The sequence below is a fragment of the Cydia splendana genome, chromosome 3 (assembly GCF_910591565.1).
Source record: "Cydia splendana chromosome 3, ilCydSple1.2, whole genome shotgun sequence".
Lineage (NCBI taxonomy): Eukaryota > Metazoa > Arthropoda > Insecta > Lepidoptera > Tortricidae > Cydia > Cydia splendana.
The window spans coordinates 16,642,995-16,664,263 of record NC_085962.1 but is presented as its reverse complement, the minus strand read 5'-3'; the positions used below and the strand labels follow the sequence as shown (position 1 = coordinate 16,664,263).

The following is a 21,269-nucleotide window of genomic DNA, read 5'->3' as shown; positions in this document are numbered from 1 at the left end:
GTGGTAGTAGAAGGCATTCTGTATGCAATTTTACTGCTTCACTTGTCTGGATTTGCCAAATTTAATATGAAGTTATTATCACCGGGATACAAATCATAAACCTAGAACCTTAGAAAAAGAAATTATTTATTTGGTGTTAACGTAGGTATTACAATCTAATGTTCAATTTAAAATGAGCTCCTCGTTTGATGCACATCTCTAACTTTGAGTAAGTAAGTAAATACATTTATTGCCTCATTCAGCCTAATATTAAATAAATTAAATAATTAGGTAAGTAGTTAAACGGAATGAGAACACACAAAATGGCGGGCTCTCTGTTGCTGTTGGTCAGTCGGTTCGTGTGATACTGTCAGCAGCCTAGCTATTCACAGCACAGTTTGTTCTCGACTGTGAGTTCATCCCTAGAGTAACTTGACTCGAGGTTTCCTACTAGTTTGCGTGGCTGGAGGCCAGACGTTTACTGGTCACTACTTAGTGAAGTGGGTGGCAGTGAATGACAGGACAGAGCCGTTGGCCTTCCGCCCTACACATCCGTCCACGATAAGCACTCGGCCCGGGTCCAAACCTAATATCAAGATAAATACCAAGCGAACACTTGAATAGGTAAACGCAAAATTTTAGAAAAAATGTACCTCTGTGCGATTAAACCCCTATTTTTGATTTTGACCGGTATGTTTGTTGGTGTAATTCATCCGAGTCAGGAAGTGCATAGAGCATTGATTTCGTTCCTCGAGAAACTTTCAAAATAATTTATTTGAGAATAACTTATGCCCTCTGAAAATAAGTTTAACGAGAGATCGAATTTAAATTGTCATGAGAATTAGAGCAATAGAATTACTAAATAACTTCATAGCTACAGTCCAAAACGCAGACATATTCGCAGACAAGTGGCCGTCCCTACAACGTAGTATTAGGATTTTTTAAAACTCTACCTAGATGTTACTTAATATCAGATTTTTTTTAATATCTCTATGTAACTTAGTAATACATAATAAGTATGTTTAATTCTAGAAATAATTCGAAAAGTGTATAATGTGTGTAATACAAGTGTACTACTTAATTTTATAATACCGACTACATAAGTATTAACTTAACAGTATAAGTGTCTTGGCTGTAGCTGTAAACTTATACTTAGTGTTTGCCTGAATAAAGAATGAGCAGAGCAAAATAGAGGGTCTCATTGTGAGGGTAAAGGAACCCTTGATCAATGAACTGGACATACGAGTAGGCCTTGACGGAACAAAGCATTACTAAAACGCATTGAACATTCCGGTTCGGACCACGCAAGTGACCCTACGGGTTCTCACTTCACAGGGTAGCGTACCTAATTAGTGTTCGTGCAACATAAAATTGAGATGATTATTTTACACAAATTGTAATGAGTTCGTATTTGAATCTTTTTGTTGAAGAGTAAGATTGATGATAGACTCAATTACCTATTTTTGTAAAAAAAGTTAGTTAGATAATTTTAGCGATCCAGCTTAATACGGAGTTATCACTACCACTATAGGAGAGAAAACGAGTCTTTTGGCATTTTCAGATTAATAGGTCACTGTCGTTCACGTATTATGGTAAGGGGTTCTTAATGTCACGGGAAAGTTGCAAGCACATTTACCGAATTATTTAAAGCGAACGAAAAAGAAATACGAATATTTTTTTTATCATACATACCTACTTGCTCATAAAGCGTGGTATTTCACGCGGGTGAAGCGTTTGTAAAAATTGATAAAATTGTATTTTAAACTAATTATAAACCTCAGAATCAAAGTTTAACTAAATACATAGTTCTAATTCAGCATTGTTAATAGACCAATGGTATCCGTTTCAACATTTTCGGCGATAACCTCGCACTATCAGAGTCAAGTTGAATAGAAACAAGTTAAATTGTATTACAAGTACATAGTACTACCTACTTACATAATAAGAATATTTCTATTAGGTACCTATATAAACTGACATAGTAACCTGCTATGTGTTGTGCATAGATTTTTTTGGAGCAGGAATTTAAAATAAAATAAATTAGGTAGTCTGGCAAAAAAGAGTAGACATCAAAAAGTGGCAACACTGTAGTGTCGTCCCTTTCAAATCAATATATACAAGAGAACAGGACGACACTACAATGTTGCCACTTTTTAATTTCTACTCTTTTTTGCCAGGCTGTACCAAAAAAATTCTCAATCGATTCTCGTGGAATTTTGTAGGCAGGTTCTACAATATTTATATTACTTAATACTTATATTTTTATTGATGATTCACTTGTCTTTTTATACATTTTACTCACAGTGCCACTAGTTAAGATAGTCAAAACTAAAGTAACTCTCATATTACACAATAATACATACATTTAATAATGATAAAATAGGATGGTTTAGTTAATGTTAAGTGTTAATACGTATTAGAAGCATGAAAATGAAATAATCATTTTTTTTTCAATCTTTAAGGACGATTACTCTTTGTCGCGATGCTCGTCATAGACCCATAAATAATTCGATAAAAATCTTGCTTGCTGTGAATGAACGCTGGACGATACGGGTTCATTCTGAAAAGGCGGTTATGGTGTTAGAGGTCGACTGATAAGCGGCCTATGTGCCGCCGAATCACTGCGTTTTATCACACCAAATTAAACGGTTATGTTTAAATACTACAGTAAAAATATTTTAAAGTAAACCAAGTTGAGCGTAGCAAAATATTGAAGGAATTAAAATAAGAGAAAATCCATGAAAGACGATTGACAAGTAAGTCCATTACATGTCGAGCTTATAGCTTAGAGCTTATACTAATACATTTTTCAAATAATCTTAAGCCGTCTGAACAAATATCAGTGCAATTTGGTCTGACTTTCGTACTGAGACCTAAAAAAGGGAACTAAAAGGGCACCTCAGAAAATAGTCTCGTAAACAAGGAAGGCGAGTCTATTTCGAGTAGTCATTCTATATCGGGCTGTTATGCCACAGAGGACTAATCTGACAGAGGAACTGCTTCATACGGGTCTATATTGGGTCGCAGAATAATTGATTGTCCTAATGTAATGTTACGCATAAAACTCGTTTCGCATCATTGTTATTGTGCTGAATCTATTAACATTATTGAAAAATTATAAAACAAACCTGACCTAACCTACCCTATTCTACACAACCTATGCAAAATATTTTCGAAAATACTTTCTGTTTCAGCTGGAGGAAAAATTATTCGTAAAGAGTTTTATGCGTAACATTAATACATTTAGTTGAGTGTGCTCAGTGTCCTTAGGACCCAAGGATTCATTTAAGAAGTGGAGCCACCCAGATTTTTGATGCAGGTGGGGGGGGGGGGGGGGGGGTTTAAGCGTCGGCGACGTCTGATGTTAATAATTGTTTAAGTTTAGGTTCTATCTATCTATCTATCTATATTTTCAAGTAAATCAAAGATGTAGACATAGATTTCATCTAAATCGGTTCAGCCGTTATTAATTCCCCATACAATCTTACACCTTCCTTTTCACTTTTAAGAGATTTTTTTTTGAATAAAAACTATCCTATGGTCTTCCCCGGGACTCAAAATATCTCTATACCAAATTTTATCTAAATTGGTTCAGCGGTTATTGAATCCCCATACATATTTCCACCTCCCTTTTCACACCCTTAAAGGATGATTTTTGAGATTTAAAGTAGGCTATGTTATTACCTGGAACTCAAACTATCTCTGTACCAAATTTTAACTAAATTGGTTTAGCGGTTTAAGCGTGAAGAGGAATTAAAAAAAAGTTTTTTTTTCATATTTTATGTGTTTTTACTTCGGAATGCTGTCATTATGATATCAGAAATGAATTCGGCATCCCCGATTTATACGAAAACGATACCAAATTTGGCCTAGTAGCTTAAATGATATAGATATCAAGATCAAGTTGAGAGCCCCCCCCCCCCTAAAAATTTACATCAAAAATCTCGGTGGCTCCACTTCTTAAATCCACCCTGGGGTCCTAAGGACCAATCCTGCCAAAGGAAATCTCTTGTTCACGCAACGCCGTATTTTAGGCCCAGCACCATCCGCTACTATAACAGGTTTGCTTGCCAAGAGCTAGTAATTAATTAAATATGGGCTCATGTTTGGTCGACATCGATTTTTTTTATCATTATAATAAATGTGGCTATACTTTAATAGTTCCGTTTGAGTTGTGGGTTATAAAATAAGACCGTCAATGTTTACTTCTTTTTTGCTAATTTAATACATTTAATTATTACTTACATTTCATTACAGAAGCAATATTTTGGGTATAATTACGAGAATTATATAAAATATCCAATAAGACGTGACAGAAAGTGTATTTTTGTTTGTTCCCAACAAATCGAATTAATCGAATGTGAATTGGTTTGTAATCACTACTCGGTTGTATGAAACTGTTGCTCTGTAAGTTTAGTCCTCGCTGGTTATGCAGTAGGTACCTTCCTACATAATAAAATGCACTAAGCAGCAACAATCGTAAACTCGCCTGTGTCGTAACGTATTATGGTTTCATGCGTTATTAAGGAGACGGAAGCTAAGAGACACCGTCGACACTTTCCCCGTTTGCAGTATCGGGTTACTTTGCAGCAAAGGCTAAATTAATAAATAATTGTTAGTGCTTGTATGTTTATAAACTATCTGGGCGCCGAGTAAATAAGATGCTTGTGCTTATACATCGTGTGGCTTGTAAAAGAGGTAAACAATCACACATTTAGTTGTGATCATATGTCAGTTTAATCAGCAATCGTATGAAAAAAACTTGTATGTAAGCCTAAATTTGAGTGTTCTCAAGATTTGCAGAAAACTTTTGAAGAATTGTATTGTTAGTTCTTTTGTATAGAAAATAGATACCTACTTTTTGTTGAACATAAATAGAAAGGATGCCGCCATGCCATTCGCATCTGGAATCGACATGGCAGTGCGCATCGATTGGTCAAAGTAATAAAGAAGCCATATATGGTTCGGCTTCGAGTGTCCGCGTATAGAAATACGGGGTAGATAATCGGGTTTAATCGTGGGAATGTATGGTTTCTTAGAAGAAAATAATGTAAGTACCGGTACCTACTACAACAAACTCGAGAAAAGCCGAAATAATACCCTGATTATTTAAACAGAAATTGGGCTCAAAACAATTACATTACAATTAAATTGTAAAATCAACACTATCAACAGTGTAGGATTAATATAAATTTGTATTGTTTTAAAACCGGAGTCGTCGCAGTCGTCACATGTTTCAGCAGCATATATTTATGCTGTAAATTGGTACAAAAATGTACCTATTGAATAAAAAAATGTTTTTGTAGCAGGTGAATTCTCCCATGGGAGCCAGTCTCCCGGTCTCCCCCTACCGAATAGCTAGGCGAGAAGCTGAGAGCGATTAAAAATGTAGGATGTGAGATAATGTTTACAGTCAGTTGCCTAATTTTGGAACTTGTGTGATACACACGTCACGTGATACTATTAAAATCTCAGGGCGACGACCTCTGTTATCGAGGCAGATTAAGTAACACATATTTTTAAAAGCCCAGTACAAACTCCCGCTCCTTTCATGTCTATAGTATTTTAAGTTTGCTTCGGCTCCGCGCACGTCCGTCCGTGATGGAAAAGACCAACTAATGCATAAATCAAATAAACTTAAAAATAATTACGTTGAAGGATTTTTCTCATACGGTTTATCTTGCCCCGAGCAAAATAAAGCATGTTTCTCTTACTCCTCCTGAGTTTAAGTTGTTTTGCCAGACCTTTAAGCGTTCGGCCTGTAGACGGACTATACAAAGAAGACAATTGTCTTGAGATTTAAGGCTCTGAGCGTCGAGTACAACCAATTCAGGTTATTAGGATTACTACTCACCGAGCTCTATTTCGATTATTTTAATACGCAGAGCCTCTCTGATACGTGCGTGTGAGTACCAAAAATCTCTAAATCTGATATCAGAGTACCCAGCTAGTTCCATTTAGAAGTACTGCTATTCCATCCTCAAGGAGTCTAGAGAAACGTGTACGGTATATTTAAAGGATTTATATAAACTCCTACATAAATCATTATTTTACTTAGGATGTAAGGTTTTCGTTTGTTTCTACAATGTTCAATGGACTGATGAAAATAAATAATCAGTAAGAATGACATCAATATTTAAACGAAGGCATGGCTTTATAAGTTATAAATTATAAGTGTTCTGCGAAACGCTAAATATGCAATAACATGGTTTGGTTGGGACAAACGATTGCCGAGATGCACCCATCTGGTCCACACGTGTTGCGTCGTTTCCGAGTCCGACGGAACGCGAATCCTTCAATCCACCACATTGTTCACATCGTAACATAATTATTTGACTATTAATATTGGGTACTTTATATATTTCGGTAATTTTACTTTAAAAAATAGTCTTAGTCAGTATGGTCAATTAATTAGGTACATAAACGGTGTAAACCGAATATGGCACGTAACCAACAACCACTTGTTAAATCATGTATGTGTTTCTAGAAAGTAAATGAGTAGGCATTTAAAAAGAAGTAGCTTTTTAAAAATCTTTAGGATAGGTATGTAGAAAATTAAGAAATATTACTAACATCCGTGACCAAAACCATACGCCCGATGATAACCTCGTGTTATACCTACTTGAGACACTAAGTAAGTACATTGTAGGAGAGGACGGAAAACCGCTAAAAGATGGACGAGTGCGTTTGAGGGCCGACACGTTAGTGGAGGCCCTCAAATAATACGAGTCCATCTTTAGCGTTTCCGGCCGAGGCAATTACATAGTGCTTTTCACGACTACTGCGAGGAAATAAGAAAATATTTGCGTAACTATAAGTACTAGCCCGCGATTTCTCTGGTAGCAAATTACTAGCCACTGCCTGTGCTGTCTCTTGAATTTCGGTAGGCGTCAGCGTAAGAATATAATTTTCTTCACTAAAAAAATCACAAACAGCTACAAAAGTAGCCTTAAGCGTGAACTGAACTGAACTCAGCAAGCTTCGTTGCCTAAACACTTTACTCGACTGAAAAACTCTCTATTATATCACGATTGTATAAAATACTATTATACATGGTAAGTAAACATTAACCTTCTTTGCGCATGGCTCGCGGCCCTCACGAGCTGGCGCGCCGCTCGCAGCCTCGAGTCCCACGCGGCGCACGCGTCGCCGGCGTCGGCGCCGACCGACGACACCACCCACTGTTGCTCTTCGATCTACCATAAAAAAATCAGCATAAGGGTCATTTTCACGGTGCGAAAATAAATCAACATGTAAACTACATGTATTATATCGCATCGCACCCCGAACAGTTACAAATGTTACAATCACCTCTCTAATAATTACACAAACTAAATACGAGAGTGCAATTTATTAGGACCTAATGATATCTTTTTTTCATTGAAATTTTATTGCGGTCAATTCTCAGTCCTGTTGAATGAAACAGATGGGGAACTTAAACAAAACGCTTTTAAAAAATGTACTAGACTAGAGTCACAAAATACACAATGCACACACACACACACACACACACACACACACACACACACACACACACACACACACACACACACACACACACACACACACACACACACACACACACACACACACACACACACACACACACACACACACACACACACACATATATAATGGTGAGTTATACAGGTGAACCTGTATAAGTTTCTCCGAATATACCTACTTTTCATATATCTTGAGGTAGTAGGTATAGGTACCAACGTAGTAAATAAAAAAAAAACTAAAATGCACCTTAGTGAGTATCTCTTTGAAATCCTTGACAATGGACACGGGCCGCTTGGCTTTGTCGTTGTAGTAGGTGATGGCGAGGCGCGCGCCCGCGAACCACAGCTCTAGTTCGTTCAGCGCGCTCCGGATCGCCGATTCGTTGGACGCGCTTGCACTTATTTTCTAGATGAAAATAATCTAACGTTAGATATTCGAAACTATACTACCTAATTGGGAGTTTTGTATAGACGAATATTTATCAAGTTCATAAATATGTATGTTGTATGTGTACATTTTGTCACCTCATTGCAATGGATTAAGGTTAAATACACGTCATATTTATGAAGTGGACTGTAATATAATATTTATAGAATCGCTCTATTTATTATTTACTGTCTTTTTACTTCACTAAGGGCCACTAGCACCATTCACTAACCCGGTTAACCGGTTAAACCTGGGGTTACCATGGTTACCAGTACAATTTGACAGTAGGGTAACGGTTCAGCCGCTAACCCTGGGTACTAATTAAAGCTCAATTTAGTCAAGGAATTGATATTATTCGATTTTGATGTAATCTAACCACGCACAAAATATGTTTAGAGAAGATTTTTTTTTAAATATCCGAATATCTGTAGTATCTATTAGCAAAACTACAACGCAGAAATTCAACACCTCTGTTTTCTGAATATTATTTTAAGATGCTGGCATGTTGATTTCTTACAGAAATAAAATAAATCGACATTAGAAAAACATGAATTAACAAAGTACATGCTAGTTTAGGCGCTGTATCCTCACTATTTCTGTGAATGCATAACCCGTCATCCCGTAGTGCCGGACTATCAGTCATTAACACCGATGAACAATAGGTTTTTTATAACTTCAACCACTATGAATAGGACGTTACTCGTCTGCCTGTATTCAATGCTTATCTTTTCTTCAATGTATATATAGACAAAGCCAGAAGAACTAAAACGCGAAAATCAGTGCAGAACATTGCAGCCGAAAATGTATCCGCTCGAATAGACGGCGACGGGCACCGTGAGGCCGAGGCAAAGCACACAAAAACACGTCGTAAAATTAAAAACTTTATCTTCTTAGATTTTTACTTGTGTATGTAATAATACATTCATTATTCCATCTCATCGCCTTTAACTATTTGTGTAAGGGATAAAATGTAAATTAAGTAATTGAGGCTTGCAAATTTTTATGAATAAGGGGTAAGAAAAAATCGTGCCTCCGAGTTGGACAGCGGAAGAAGGCGCTGTACTTACAGCACCATGTGTTTTGTGGTAACTGAATTGATATACGTAATTTTTTGACAACCAGAGTTACCGCATTACGAAGCCTATCTATACACTTGTCAAATTCGAAGCACGATTTGTCTTAGGGCCGGTACAAACGGACTGCAACTTGCAACTGCAACGCCGACGTTGCAGCTGGCGTGCAGTTCCCATATAAATTGCAGTCGGGTTGCAGTCCGTCTGTATCGGCCCTTAGACTTTACATATCTTATACAATCAATGTATCACGCCGCTGAAACATTAGATACCTGCAGAAGTTTGATGTGCCTCTTTATATTGGCCGCAGCACTCAAAAGGTCCTTGACTTGGAGACTGTCTGGTTTTTTGTATTCCATTTCTAATATACTGTAGACCTCGTGCCAGTGACGCTCGGTGAAGTCGGTACCGCGAAGATACTTCAGTAATGTGGTCAAATCCTAAAACAAACCGTAGGGTTAAATACGATTACACAACATAATTACATACATAGGATAACACATACCGTCCTCCGGGATGAATAGGTATGGCTGGGGTGAATAGGGACAAAGCTAAATGTTTAATTTACCTGACAGTTTGTTAATAACTTCACACACAAATTGTATCCTACAAAATCTACTATTATTTTCAATCGAATGATACATTTGTGTAGGTATTTTTTAAGAAATTGAAAAAATCAGGTAAGTATATCACATTTTAAGTTTGTCCCTATTCACCCCAGCCACATAAAACTTTAGAAAGCAAGTGTTTGTAACTTTCGAGTTATCTTGAGACAAAAAGGTCCAAGTTTGCCATCTTCGATTCTACTTCAATATTGTTAAGTAACCGAACTTACAGAATACTTATCAAGTTCCTGTTTCAAATATAAAGTGACTGTTGTATACGGTTCCAGTTTCGAGCTCCATTTGGACGTGAAGTCATCGAGCAGATGTAGTTTCTTGTGGAATACAATCCAGTCCTGTTCAGCGATAGATTCAAAATCTACAACATAATATAGAATAAGAAATAAGAATAGGTTAGGGTTTTTAAGTTTTATCAATATCTTTTAGTTTTTTAAGACGAGTATGTCGTAACATTAGGAAATAGGTATACAAAATGTGTAATCCGTAAGCCTTTATCTATGACACGATATCCTACCTCCCAGTGGCGTGACTCCCATACAAGCCCAAAAGCTGGGCTTGCCCTAAGGCAACTAATTGCCTTACCGAAATTACGTAGTGATAAGATCAATAAAGATTATTTTAAAATCGCGCGCCAAACGAACCCCTTATTATTAAATTCAAGCCACAGCGGCCTCGAACCGCGGCACGAGCGTGTTGCAAAATTTTGCCGCGGCGTGGCGTCTCGTCCGCGCGAAAGAAATCAGGCGTAGGATGTTCTAGCTATCCTGCTCGTACTCGCACTCGTTGGCTTGCAACCGTGCTTGCTTTTTCGTCCCGCTCTGGGCACTATCAGCCTACAAACCGCCAAAGAACGATGTAACTATTTGTTGGTATGTATAGCAATTTTATAAGGCGATTTAAGCTTGGCTTTTGTTTGCAGTGAAGGAAGCTGCATAAGTTCGCACGAGCGCGCGTTCGCGTTTACTTCAAGTGTATTATTACTTATTTAGTCGAGCCGAGTCAGTGGTCGAGACGAAAGTAACGAAAGTTTGTTTAAGTGAATTTGATTAAATAGTGAATGTGGATTTGTTCATTGTTGTGGCGTTTAGTTTAATAAGTGTTAACAATGGATCAAGAAGTGGTTCCTTGTGACGGTTTGAAATGCGTCCACGTTTTAGTCAACCAAAACAAGGTAAAGTCTTTGACCTTAGTCGAAAAACGGGACATAATTTCCGCGGCAAAACCAACACCCGACTTGTGTATTTCTCAGTCAAGTCAGTCGCGTCAGAGAAATATCTGTAGGGCCGTCTACAAAACTCATTGGATTGTTGGTTGTTCCCATACAAATAAGATGTATTGCTGGTGTTGCATATTTTTTTCGAACGACATTAACGTTTGGAATACTTCTGGCTATAACGATTTAAATAATTTATCTGGAGCGATAAAGAGGCACATGAATTCCGGTAAATATATGTGTGCAGTGATTTCTTTGAGCAATTTTGGGAAACAAAGGATCGAGGCCTCTTTGTCGCGCCAATTATCAGAAGAAATATCAAATCATAACATGCGTGTTGACAACAATCGTAGTGTTTTTCAGAGGTTAGTAGATATTGTGTGCCATTTAGCACAGCAAGAACTTGCTTTTAGAGGACACGATGAGTCAAACACTTCATTAAATAGGGGAAATTTTTTGGAACTTGTATCGTTGCTATCAAAATATGACGGCGTTCTAGAAAAACATGTTCAAAGCGACAAGCCAAGCTCGAGCTATTTGTCTAACAAAAAGATTGTTCTAACCGCACAGCACAACTGTATGTAAATTATTATCGTGTAAATTTGTTAATATTGTATATACAAATGAAATTCACTTAAATAAATTAAACGGCTTTTATCAAAGCCACCGGGGGTATGCAATTGCTGATATGTTTGTAATATTCTATCTAGTAATAGTAAATATGCCCTCAGTGCGCTATGATTAGCTCGCCTCGACACGTTAGCAGGTGCATTTGAGTCCGAAGAGTGAAGATTGGACAGTTATTACGAAAACATATACTTCGGCTTGCCCTACTCCAAAACCCTAGGCACGCCACTGCTACCTCCAATTACTTAAGATACTTTCCATCAGATCAGGAGTTAAAAATAACCTTTAATAAGAATATAATTGACTTCACAAAACAGCAGGTCCATTTTAACTTTATTATAAAATATCCAAATTACTATAGGTGTGCCTATAATAGTGTGGGAAAAGAATTATCTAAATCGTACCATGTCTTCGCGAAATCATACATCAAATACGGAACCCTAAAAATGTTGAAATAAACAAAGAATCCGACTCCTTTTTGAAGTCGATTAATAAAAATTGCTACCTTCATTGTACTCTTTCATCACCGTCCAAAGGTTCATATCTTCCGTAATAAGTTTTTCAGCTTGCTCCCACGAACCAGATATGGTCGGTGCCATGTTGAACTTCTCGCATTCCTTCCTACAAGATAAAGTACATGTTAAGATGACTCATGTACACATTGTCTCAACATCAAAAGGACTTTTGTTTCTTAGGGCGACTAACACGAACAGGACTTTTATACTTAGCCCGATAGTACAGTACACCACGTACTGGGCTTAAGTGTATCGGGAATAATCAGGAATTTTTAACAAAATACAGTGGGACTTCTACGAAATTAATGACGATGACGGAATGATGTTGCCTCAATAGGTAGGTACATTAAAAAAGTTTAATACGTTGGAGTTGAACTTTTTTCACAATTTAATAGTGAGAAATCATTACTGTCAATAAATAAAAACGGAAGCAGAAGTAACATAACAGACAATTTTATTTTTTATTTTGAAGACGCGCGTGTTTGCAAGTTGGTTTTCATAAGATTTCTCATCATAAACTATACTCAACTATTTTTATCAACTCGCTTTAAGCACATCTGTTGACCATGAGAGGGCAAAACGCACCTCGTTAAATTTACTTTTGAAGATGCACATAAATCTGAAACTATCAGCAACTCATCCTTACCAGCCAGCAGCTTTAGCCAATGCGCGTGCTACTTGAACGCCAATACGCTACAAGGCCTCATGTGTACAGCTTAAATTTACATTAAATTAAAGAAAATAATCTAAATCAGTGTTTGGCGCGTGCGCCTAGAACAAGGAGCGACATCTGTCGACCACGTCTACGACTACGACGCGCTAAAACTTACAGCAACTCGTCCTTATCAGCCTGCAGCTTCAGCCAGTGCTCGTGCGCCTCGAGCACGGAGCGACATCTGTCGGCCATGTCCCGGTACGTCGCGCCCCGCGTGTCGTCGAGCCGAGCGCGCGCCTGCGCCCAGCGCGACGCCCAAGACTCGAGGCCGCCGTTCAAGTTGTCCCATTCGCCGCTTAAACTTGATTTTACTATTTCAGCCTGAAGACAAAGAATGTGAAAACTGAGTTCAATTAATAACAGGCTGTTTACGTCAGAGCAATGGTTAGTTCAAAGTTTTATTCTTATTCTTGTGTTATATTCTTGAGGCGTACAGATTTCGTATACACGCAAATAGTAAATGCGCACTGTGAACTACCGTTTCTAGTGGGTTACTAAATACTTAATTAGCTCACAGCGTGTTATTCTCGAAATTCAAATGAATATTATATAACAAAACACTCAATAATATCGACATAAGGTACAATAGTCATATCTCGACCATCATGTAGTTTAAAAACGCTACAATTATAATTATAACTAGTCTTTAATTACTCGTGATACCATCTTCTTCAAATCTACAACGCCTGATGAATAGTGAATAGCAGTACGCTACACTCATAAATAAAAGTGTTTGCTACAGGGACCGTGCGCGATGGAGGGTCTGCCATCTTGTGGCCTGAATCGGAAACATATGTGCACATGTACTTACATTGCCAAAGGTCCAAAGTAAGTGCTATCATCTACCGTTCTCGTCGGTACGTTTCCTTGTGCATAGTAGGTTCTGCCACCTTGTGGGCTACATCGGAAGCATAAACGAGACATTTACGCCTCGCGCCAAAAATCTGACGGCTCCTATGCTGCCCCTATAGTTTATGCACGGGGTCTATTTAAAACACTATAAATACAAACCTGATGTTCAAACATTTGTTGTTGGCTCTGCATCAACTCTTGAATCTTCTGCCACTCTTTTATCGTCCCATCGACGGAAGCATCTCCGCCCCAAGTACGCAGCATGTGGCCTTTCTTCTTCAGATTCTCCACGGTCTTCGACATCTTTAATAAAATAAATTTAACAATCATAATTGTTTTGTAACAATGACACATACATTAATGAAACTAATTAACCGTGTGTCATGTAAAAGATGTCATTATTCCGTGAATTTTTACTCGAATAGCGATTCGAAATTTCCAAAAATTTAAGTAAGGTAACAGAAAAATGACACATCTTTTTCAATTTCAATTATGTAAATAGATAATGCTTATAAGGTGTTTTCGAGAAATTCCGTATATTACAGAACGTCGGACTCGGATCTAAAATCGCCAAATGCCATATAATTGCACATTCAATATTTGCACCTGCCCAAAACAAAATCTCGATCTGTTGAGAACAGCCGGGCATACGAAAACATTTTTGCCCAAGTTGAAAAGGAGACGTCTGGCTCGCGCTTTGTCAACGCGCTTCGCTCGGTCAACTACAAACAGTGCTGTCATCTCGAGTATTGCCTAGAACAGTCTTAGGGACATCACTTCGAACTTTTAAAAAAATATCGACTAACCTCAGGCATTTTCTCCCGCAATGCTTGCTGCTTAGCACTTATCTCCGCCAGCTCCTTGGCGTTCTTCGGCACCTGTTTGTCCTGGAGCGCGAGCGCGGCGGTCGCCATGAAGGCGTCGAGCGTGGCGGCGTCGCCGCGGCAGCTGGCCTGCAGCGACAGCATGAGGCAGCTCCACAGGTTGCGGGCTTGCGCTTCGAACTCGTGCCGCAGCGTCGCTGTTACCACCACTATCCAGTCTATTTTCTCGTCGTCGCTGTAATATGAAACGAAATTATGTATAACGTGATCGCTCTTATACTTTGCTCTTGTTTAAACTTTAGTGTGTCTTTATGCCCAAAAAGTCTATGATGTTGATGCCCTTAGGTATGTCTACGCTACAAAATGAGCTGGGGTTATAATTATGGAGTTTGATGGAAATATAATCGAAACCGACTACAGAAGATTGAATATCACGGGAACTACAACTCTTTGCCAAATGCGCTAAACGATTTAAACTCAGAATCTCTAATTCTGAATATACTGCAAGCACTTTTATAGCCTACCCTGTAAATACACAGATTTCACGACTTCCAGTGCATATGCCTTACAAGCCTTGAAGTTAGCTTCCCAGTCGGAAGGCTCCTTGAGACATTTCCCGCATAGGGCGTCCAGACCGGGTCTGCAAGCAAAGCGCGGAGCTCCGCGTATCCTCATCTCAACAACTTTCCAACATATAGCTTACAATGCCTGAACACACTTACAAAGCCATCTTCGCGACCGCCTGTCCATAGGCCTTGCAAGCCTTGAAGTTAGCTTCCCAGTCTGCGGGCTCCGTGAGATGTTCCCCGCACAAGGCGTCCAGGTCGGGCACGCACGCGAGCGCGGCGCGGCGCGTCCACGCCTCGCGGGTGCGCTCCAGGGCACTCATGGCCGCTTCCAGCTGCTTCACTGCCTTGTTGCCGAGCCAGCTGTGCCTAAACATAAGGTTTTTATTTTTAGGTACATAATATTATATTCGATTTCTATACTTAGCCTTATCCAGCGGGTTCAATATGGTTCATACTATGGGAGTTATGTACTGGGGATATACTCGTAGTATGGGGTCGGTAGTCCGAAATCGTTGAAGAAATCTAAGCTATTTCACATAGGTATTTAGGCTGATAAATGATAATGTATCGATATTTTCTATGGGATTATTAATATTTTTGTGTAGTTGTTCAGTACCATCGCACACACTGGTAACCATCGGTGGACCTTATGCCTTTTGTAATAAGGTCCACCGATGGACAGTTAAGAGTGTTGCTGTTTGTACAAACCTACTCGTAGGTATCTACTGTATTAACTACTTACATACATACATATAAGGTTGTTCACAAGTACCTGTACAGCGAGCTGCCAAGTGCAAACCCACTTTATGAATGAATTTCATTCATAAAGTGGGTATGCACTTTTGCACCTAAACTGAATTGAGGAGCTAAGGGACGGAGCTATGCGACTTAAATAGCTCCGTCCTTTAGCAATTCAGTTTAGGTCCTAAACAGAATCTCAATAAGGACATCATGGTCAGGTAATGTTAAACTTGGGTACCTTCTAAAAGCCTATCTGGGTGTACGTACTTGTCAGCGATGGCGGTGAATATGGAGTCCCCGGCTGTATGGAGCCCCACGAACTGCGCGGGCAACGCCACCAGCCGTCGGAGCTGGTGGTAGTGTTGCACGCGGATCTCTTCTAAAGGCGGTTGCACGCGCACTGTGCGCCCTCTGCCAGATAAAAGAACACTTGAAATTCAGTAGTAGGCAAACTTTACCCTACTGAAATAATGCATCATTCTGTTGACGGCTTTATGAAAGAGAAGAATATTTAAAAAAATATTGTATTAACAACTATTGCATGATCATTATTTAAGGAATTGTAAACTTGTACCAATGTATTCTTATCTAAAATTGTATTTAACTAACCTATCATATTTCAAATGTATTTACTTGTGTGACCTGTAAAATATTTTTTACTAATAAAGAAACTGAACTGAACATTTTCATTATTGTATCGCGTGTATATCGCAGTACAATTATCTAGGACGGAAATCTATATACAAAAAAATCTACATATACCTACAGGTCAGACGTGTCTGCAGCTGGCTGGACCCGGAAAACTGATACTTTTAATTCTAAAATATTACAAAGTTGCCTCAAGTTACAAAGTTGACTTAGAGGGCTTTGTCGGAAGGACTGTTTCAGTTTCAGTTGCACTACGCGTACATATTTACTTTACCTACATATTTCTTTTACCTACCAACCACCTATAGTCTGTATCTTTAGGTATTTAAATAAAAGTAAACAAATTCTACCCTCAAATGGCTCCTTAAGCCAGTTGAGGGTAGATGAAAACATTACACGATCAAATAATGTAGGTTAAAGTCAGGTCGTACAGTGACTGATCCAGGCGGTTTTGTAATTGGTCGGTTAACCAATGAATATTATAACTACCCGAAAATGGATAAATTGTTTGTTTACTTTTATTTAAATACCTAAAGATACAGACTTTAGTCTAGTATGGTGGCCACTCGTAAGACCAACAGCATCAGCCACAATTGACGGACAGTTAAACGGCAACCAGCAGTGAACAATGAAATGTCCCATACAACAAAATTTTGCGAAAATTTTAACGTTGACAGATGACTGTTTGTTAGGCATAAAATAATAATTTCTGCATAGGAACTAAAGCTACGCAACTACACAAGTGTGTTTACTAGGGAATATTACCTTGTTTTGTTACAAATGTTATCTACATTATTAAGCAAATACGTATTAGTTTAATTACTGATAATGATAAACCAAATCAATAAACTGAATTGCGTAATGTTTGTGAATGAAAATGAATAAATGAGATACTAATTCATACATTTATATACATACATATTACAAATGGTCAGTTTACAACGTCAGGTAAGTACTTACCGCAGAACCAGATCAACCTTGACCGGCGGGAAGTGCTTGTGTAAAGACAGCAGCGTCTTTATGTACTGGCACTCGAGAGCTTTGTACAGCTGCCAGTCCCAGTGGGACCTCCATAGCTCTGTGTTCTTGTACCCGTTAGCTTCAACCTATATGTGAAGTGGGTCCAATTTAGTTTGCAAGGTTTGATTACATACAGTGATACAGACAATGGGACAGGCGAAAATAAATATAAATGTACTCTGTGTGTGTATTTGTCAGCTCCAACGTACGACTGGAGTTTACTCCTTACGAACGATTATAAATTATAAAATACATTATAATTTTTATAAAAGATCAGAACTCCGCAAATTGACAGCTGTTATTTGTTGACATTTAATAAATACCTATTGTTTCCATGCAGCCGTTGCTAGGAGATGCGCAAGATAAGTTGCGCACGACACATAACGTACCTAAAGTTTGATATCCATACATTTTGCATGATCTATACCTACCTAGATCATCCTTTTAAAGAATTTTACCATAATAAATATACATATAGATATTTACCGCCTCAATGATATCTCTTATATTTTTAATTTTCTTCTTCCACTCGGCTTGTTTTGCTAACAGCTCGGTGTCCATTAAGGTTTCAACTATGCCCCGAATCGCAATGTGCTGGCTTGTCAAATAAGTATTCTGTAAATAGAAAGAAACCTAATAAGCTTAGTATAACCATCAATAGGTAATATTGGAAGTATAATTCTAATAACAATGTGTGAAGTCGAAATTAAACTATCGGGAGTCATACTAACAATATACTGTTAGTGCTTGAAAATGGAGACCCAGGCTCTCCGAAACATGTCGCGCGAGTGACTAAAATACGTGGGTTGAACCGTAAAATTAAATTAGCATTAGTTTAGCAATAATTGAAAAAGCATTCGCGAACATACAGCTTTGGACCGTAAACGGAGAGCCTAGAGACAACGAGATCCTGACACTAATCTCAGAGAGTCTGCACGTGGTGGAGACGTAGACCGGCGCGTGCAAGTCGCTCACGGAGACCAGGGGCCGACTACGCGCTAAAATTAGCGTCATGGAGTACCTGCGACTCCAGCTGGAACACGGCGGTCTTCAGCTTGTCGGTGTAGTTTCGGAACTGCTGCTCGTCATTCCAGTAGACGGCGCGCTGGTCCTGGACGAGCGTGGACAGGTGTTGTGGAACAGCTGGTAATGTGTGGAGTACCTGCGACTCCAGCTGGAACACGGCGGTCTTCAGCTTGTCGGTGTAGTTTCGGAGCTGCTGCTCGTCGTTCCAGTAGACGGCGCGCTGGTCCTGGACGAGCGTGGACAGGTCGAGGGCGGCCTGCAGCATCAGCGGCCGCGTCGACGGGATCATGCGCTCGCCAAGAGTGTTATGAAAAGATGCCACCTGGAATGATGTGACTGGTATAAGTGGTGTAAGGTAGTAAGCGGATAAACATGATCTGGCTGGACAGTGAACACGTTCTTGTATTATAAACATGTGTAGCTCATTTTAACTCTTTAGGGTTGCACCATCCCACTAACCCGGGGTTAAGCGGTTAAACCGTTAACCCAATGTCATGGTTAAACATGGTAACTCCAAGTGGCTCTTAATGGCATAATTCTAAGTAAGGGAGCGTTCTACTTACGTAACGAATTTGGGGGGGAGGGGGGTCTTGTAAAACGTTACGATGCGTTACAGGGGCGGGAGGGGGTGTTTGAACTACGCGTTACGTAACATTGTTTTTTAACCCTTCAGAACGGTTGCGTAGAGAGATTCTCTAACGCATTTTTTAAAACGTATTTTTTCTCATAATTTTAGACATTTCAAATGTTAATTATTAATATTAACGCGATTAAAACAATAACAAAGGTATTTTAGCGACTTTCCGGTACTTTACGCCACATAATTGTGGGCTTTAGGTAAAAATAAGTGTTCCGTGAACAAAGTTTTGTACGGAACACTAAAAAATGGTCACTTGGTGGTTACGTAAAAATGTCCAAAAATTGCGTTACGTAATACTTGAACGCTCCTTATGGCCCCAGTACCTGCTGCAGGGCGCGCGCGTGCTGCAGGGCGGCCGCGGCGGCGTCCACGAGCGCGGCGGCGGGCGGCGCGGGCAGCCCCAGCGCCGCGAGTGCGCGCGCCTCCAGCCCCGCCCACACCAGGCGGGGGTTGTAGTTCACCACCATCATCTTGCTCTGGGAGGAGAACTCCACGACAGGCTTGTCTAAGGACAGCTGGAGCTTGCCGTTTTTAACTTGCGCCTATAATAATTATTAAAAGCGTATGATTTAACTAATTAAATCATTTTTTGATCAGCAGAAAAATCTGTTGGTCAGAAAAAATTTAACTTAACCTCGTAAGTCCTGTGTTTTTTCGACGGCAGTAGTCATATCTGCCGGCTGTACTATACCAAGTACAAACCAAGAATAGTGCTTCAAACCGAAACAAAAAATTGTCGATTTTAGAGATTTTTTGAAGTGAGGTTTTATTTTCAGTATTTTTTATGGTATGTTTATTATGTATAGCACTTTTTTATGAAGGAAATTATTGAAAATATTTTGTACTTGTGTGAGTACATTAGGTTTTTACACAGTATAATAAAAAAGTTAAAGGATTTATTTAATATTAATATTAAATCATATATTTTCTCTAAACATCATTAAAGTAAAAAAAATACTTTATTACAACATAACTAATCTTCTTCTTATAAAAAGATGAATTAAAAAACCTCTTTTCATTATTTTAATACTGTACTACATCCAAGGAGATTGGATTTGGGTGTTCAAAACCTAGACTAGATCTGCAGACCTATCCCTTGCACTTTTCCTACGTCTCGCCCTTGTGCACTTGTGCTTCTACCACGGCTACGCCCACCTCATTGACCAAGAGCACTTTGAAATCGATGACAAGATACACGTCCGCGTACTGCTACTTCTATTTCTCCATCTTCATATTCCGAAAACGAAGAAAACTCGCTATTTGATGCTTGGTCGGGTTCAGATATAAACATATCTTCATTATCCGAGTCCTTGAAGTCATAGTTATTGAGAAGTTGTAATATATGCGTTTCATCAAACGCTAGTATAAGAAAAAAAATACTCGTAAGTTAGACCGAACGTACTACCGTAAGTACAAATTATTTTGACCAATCACCAACCCCCTTAAATATACAGGTTTCTTTGAAATATTGTTTATTTTACAATATTTATTATTTAAATATACTAATACATTCGTATGAAAACAGAAAAAATAAGTGATTACTTGAATATAAACCGATTATCTTACCTCGTGCTGGCCAGCCACCTGACTATGTGGCCATCTTGCGAAAAAATGACACTGACACTGACAGTTGACTTTACCTGTCTAACATGGTGAAATTGACCATAGAATATAGAATGAGAATGACAGTGCCAGTGTTGCCGTTGTAAAGAAACTACCCGGTAAATGGGAAATGAAAAATTTGTACTTAAGTACATTAGGCAGTTAGGCCATCTATGTGGTTAAAATGTCAGGTCTGAAGAGCTATCCTTAATTTGTACTTGTACAAGTACGCGGGCACTTACGAGGTTAAGCTTTGCTGACCATCTGATTGTTCTGCTGACCAAAATTTATTTTTGGCTGACCATTTCATTACTTCTAGTATTGAAAAATACAAATCCATCCACTTTGATCACTTTGGTTTAGTTTGGTAGTTAAAATTAATTCATTCATAATTTTCTAATACCTATAGGTAAGTTATTAATGTCTAGCCAAGAAAGTGTCCAGGGGTATCCACTCGGATGATCTTAAAGGTTACCGCGAAACTTATAGCTGTAACCAAACACCCGTATTTAATATTTACCTGCAAATCTCTAGACCACTCCTCATGTAACTGTGTGTACATCGCCTTAAGATCTTTTAACACTTGCATTGAAAGTTGTTGCAATTCAGCACTGTTTTCAAACTCTTTTAAGTATTTTTCCGCGCACATTTGTATATCCTTAACCTGGAA

At 38.7% G+C, this 21,269-nt stretch overlaps 1 protein-coding gene across 1 annotated transcript in view; it reads right to left on the bottom strand.

Annotated features, from left to right (window-relative positions):
- The window catches only part of LOC134806906 (cytoplasmic dynein 2 heavy chain 1), a 113,419-nt gene that overhangs the window by 84,414 nt on the left and 7,736 nt on the right, over positions 1-21,269 (bottom strand). The window contains exons 11-25 of the mRNA XM_063780329.1: positions 21,120-21,263; positions 19,321-19,539; positions 18,494-18,679; positions 17,818-17,946; positions 17,272-17,417; positions 15,931-16,074; positions 15,076-15,288; positions 14,336-14,588; positions 13,689-13,832; positions 12,793-12,998; positions 11,953-12,068; positions 9,820-9,965; positions 9,257-9,424; positions 7,732-7,890; positions 7,051-7,175 (exon numbers count right to left, since the gene is read on the bottom strand). Of these exons, the coding sequence (XP_063636399.1) occupies positions 7,051-7,175; positions 7,732-7,890; positions 9,257-9,424; positions 9,820-9,965; positions 11,953-12,068; positions 12,793-12,998; positions 13,689-13,832; positions 14,336-14,588; positions 15,076-15,288; positions 15,931-16,074; positions 17,272-17,417; positions 17,818-17,946; positions 18,494-18,679; positions 19,321-19,539; positions 21,120-21,263 (2,498 nt within the window). The remainder of the gene's footprint in view (positions 1-7,050; positions 7,176-7,731; positions 7,891-9,256; positions 9,425-9,819; positions 9,966-11,952; positions 12,069-12,792; positions 12,999-13,688; positions 13,833-14,335; positions 14,589-15,075; positions 15,289-15,930; positions 16,075-17,271; positions 17,418-17,817; positions 17,947-18,493; positions 18,680-19,320; positions 19,540-21,119; positions 21,264-21,269) is intronic.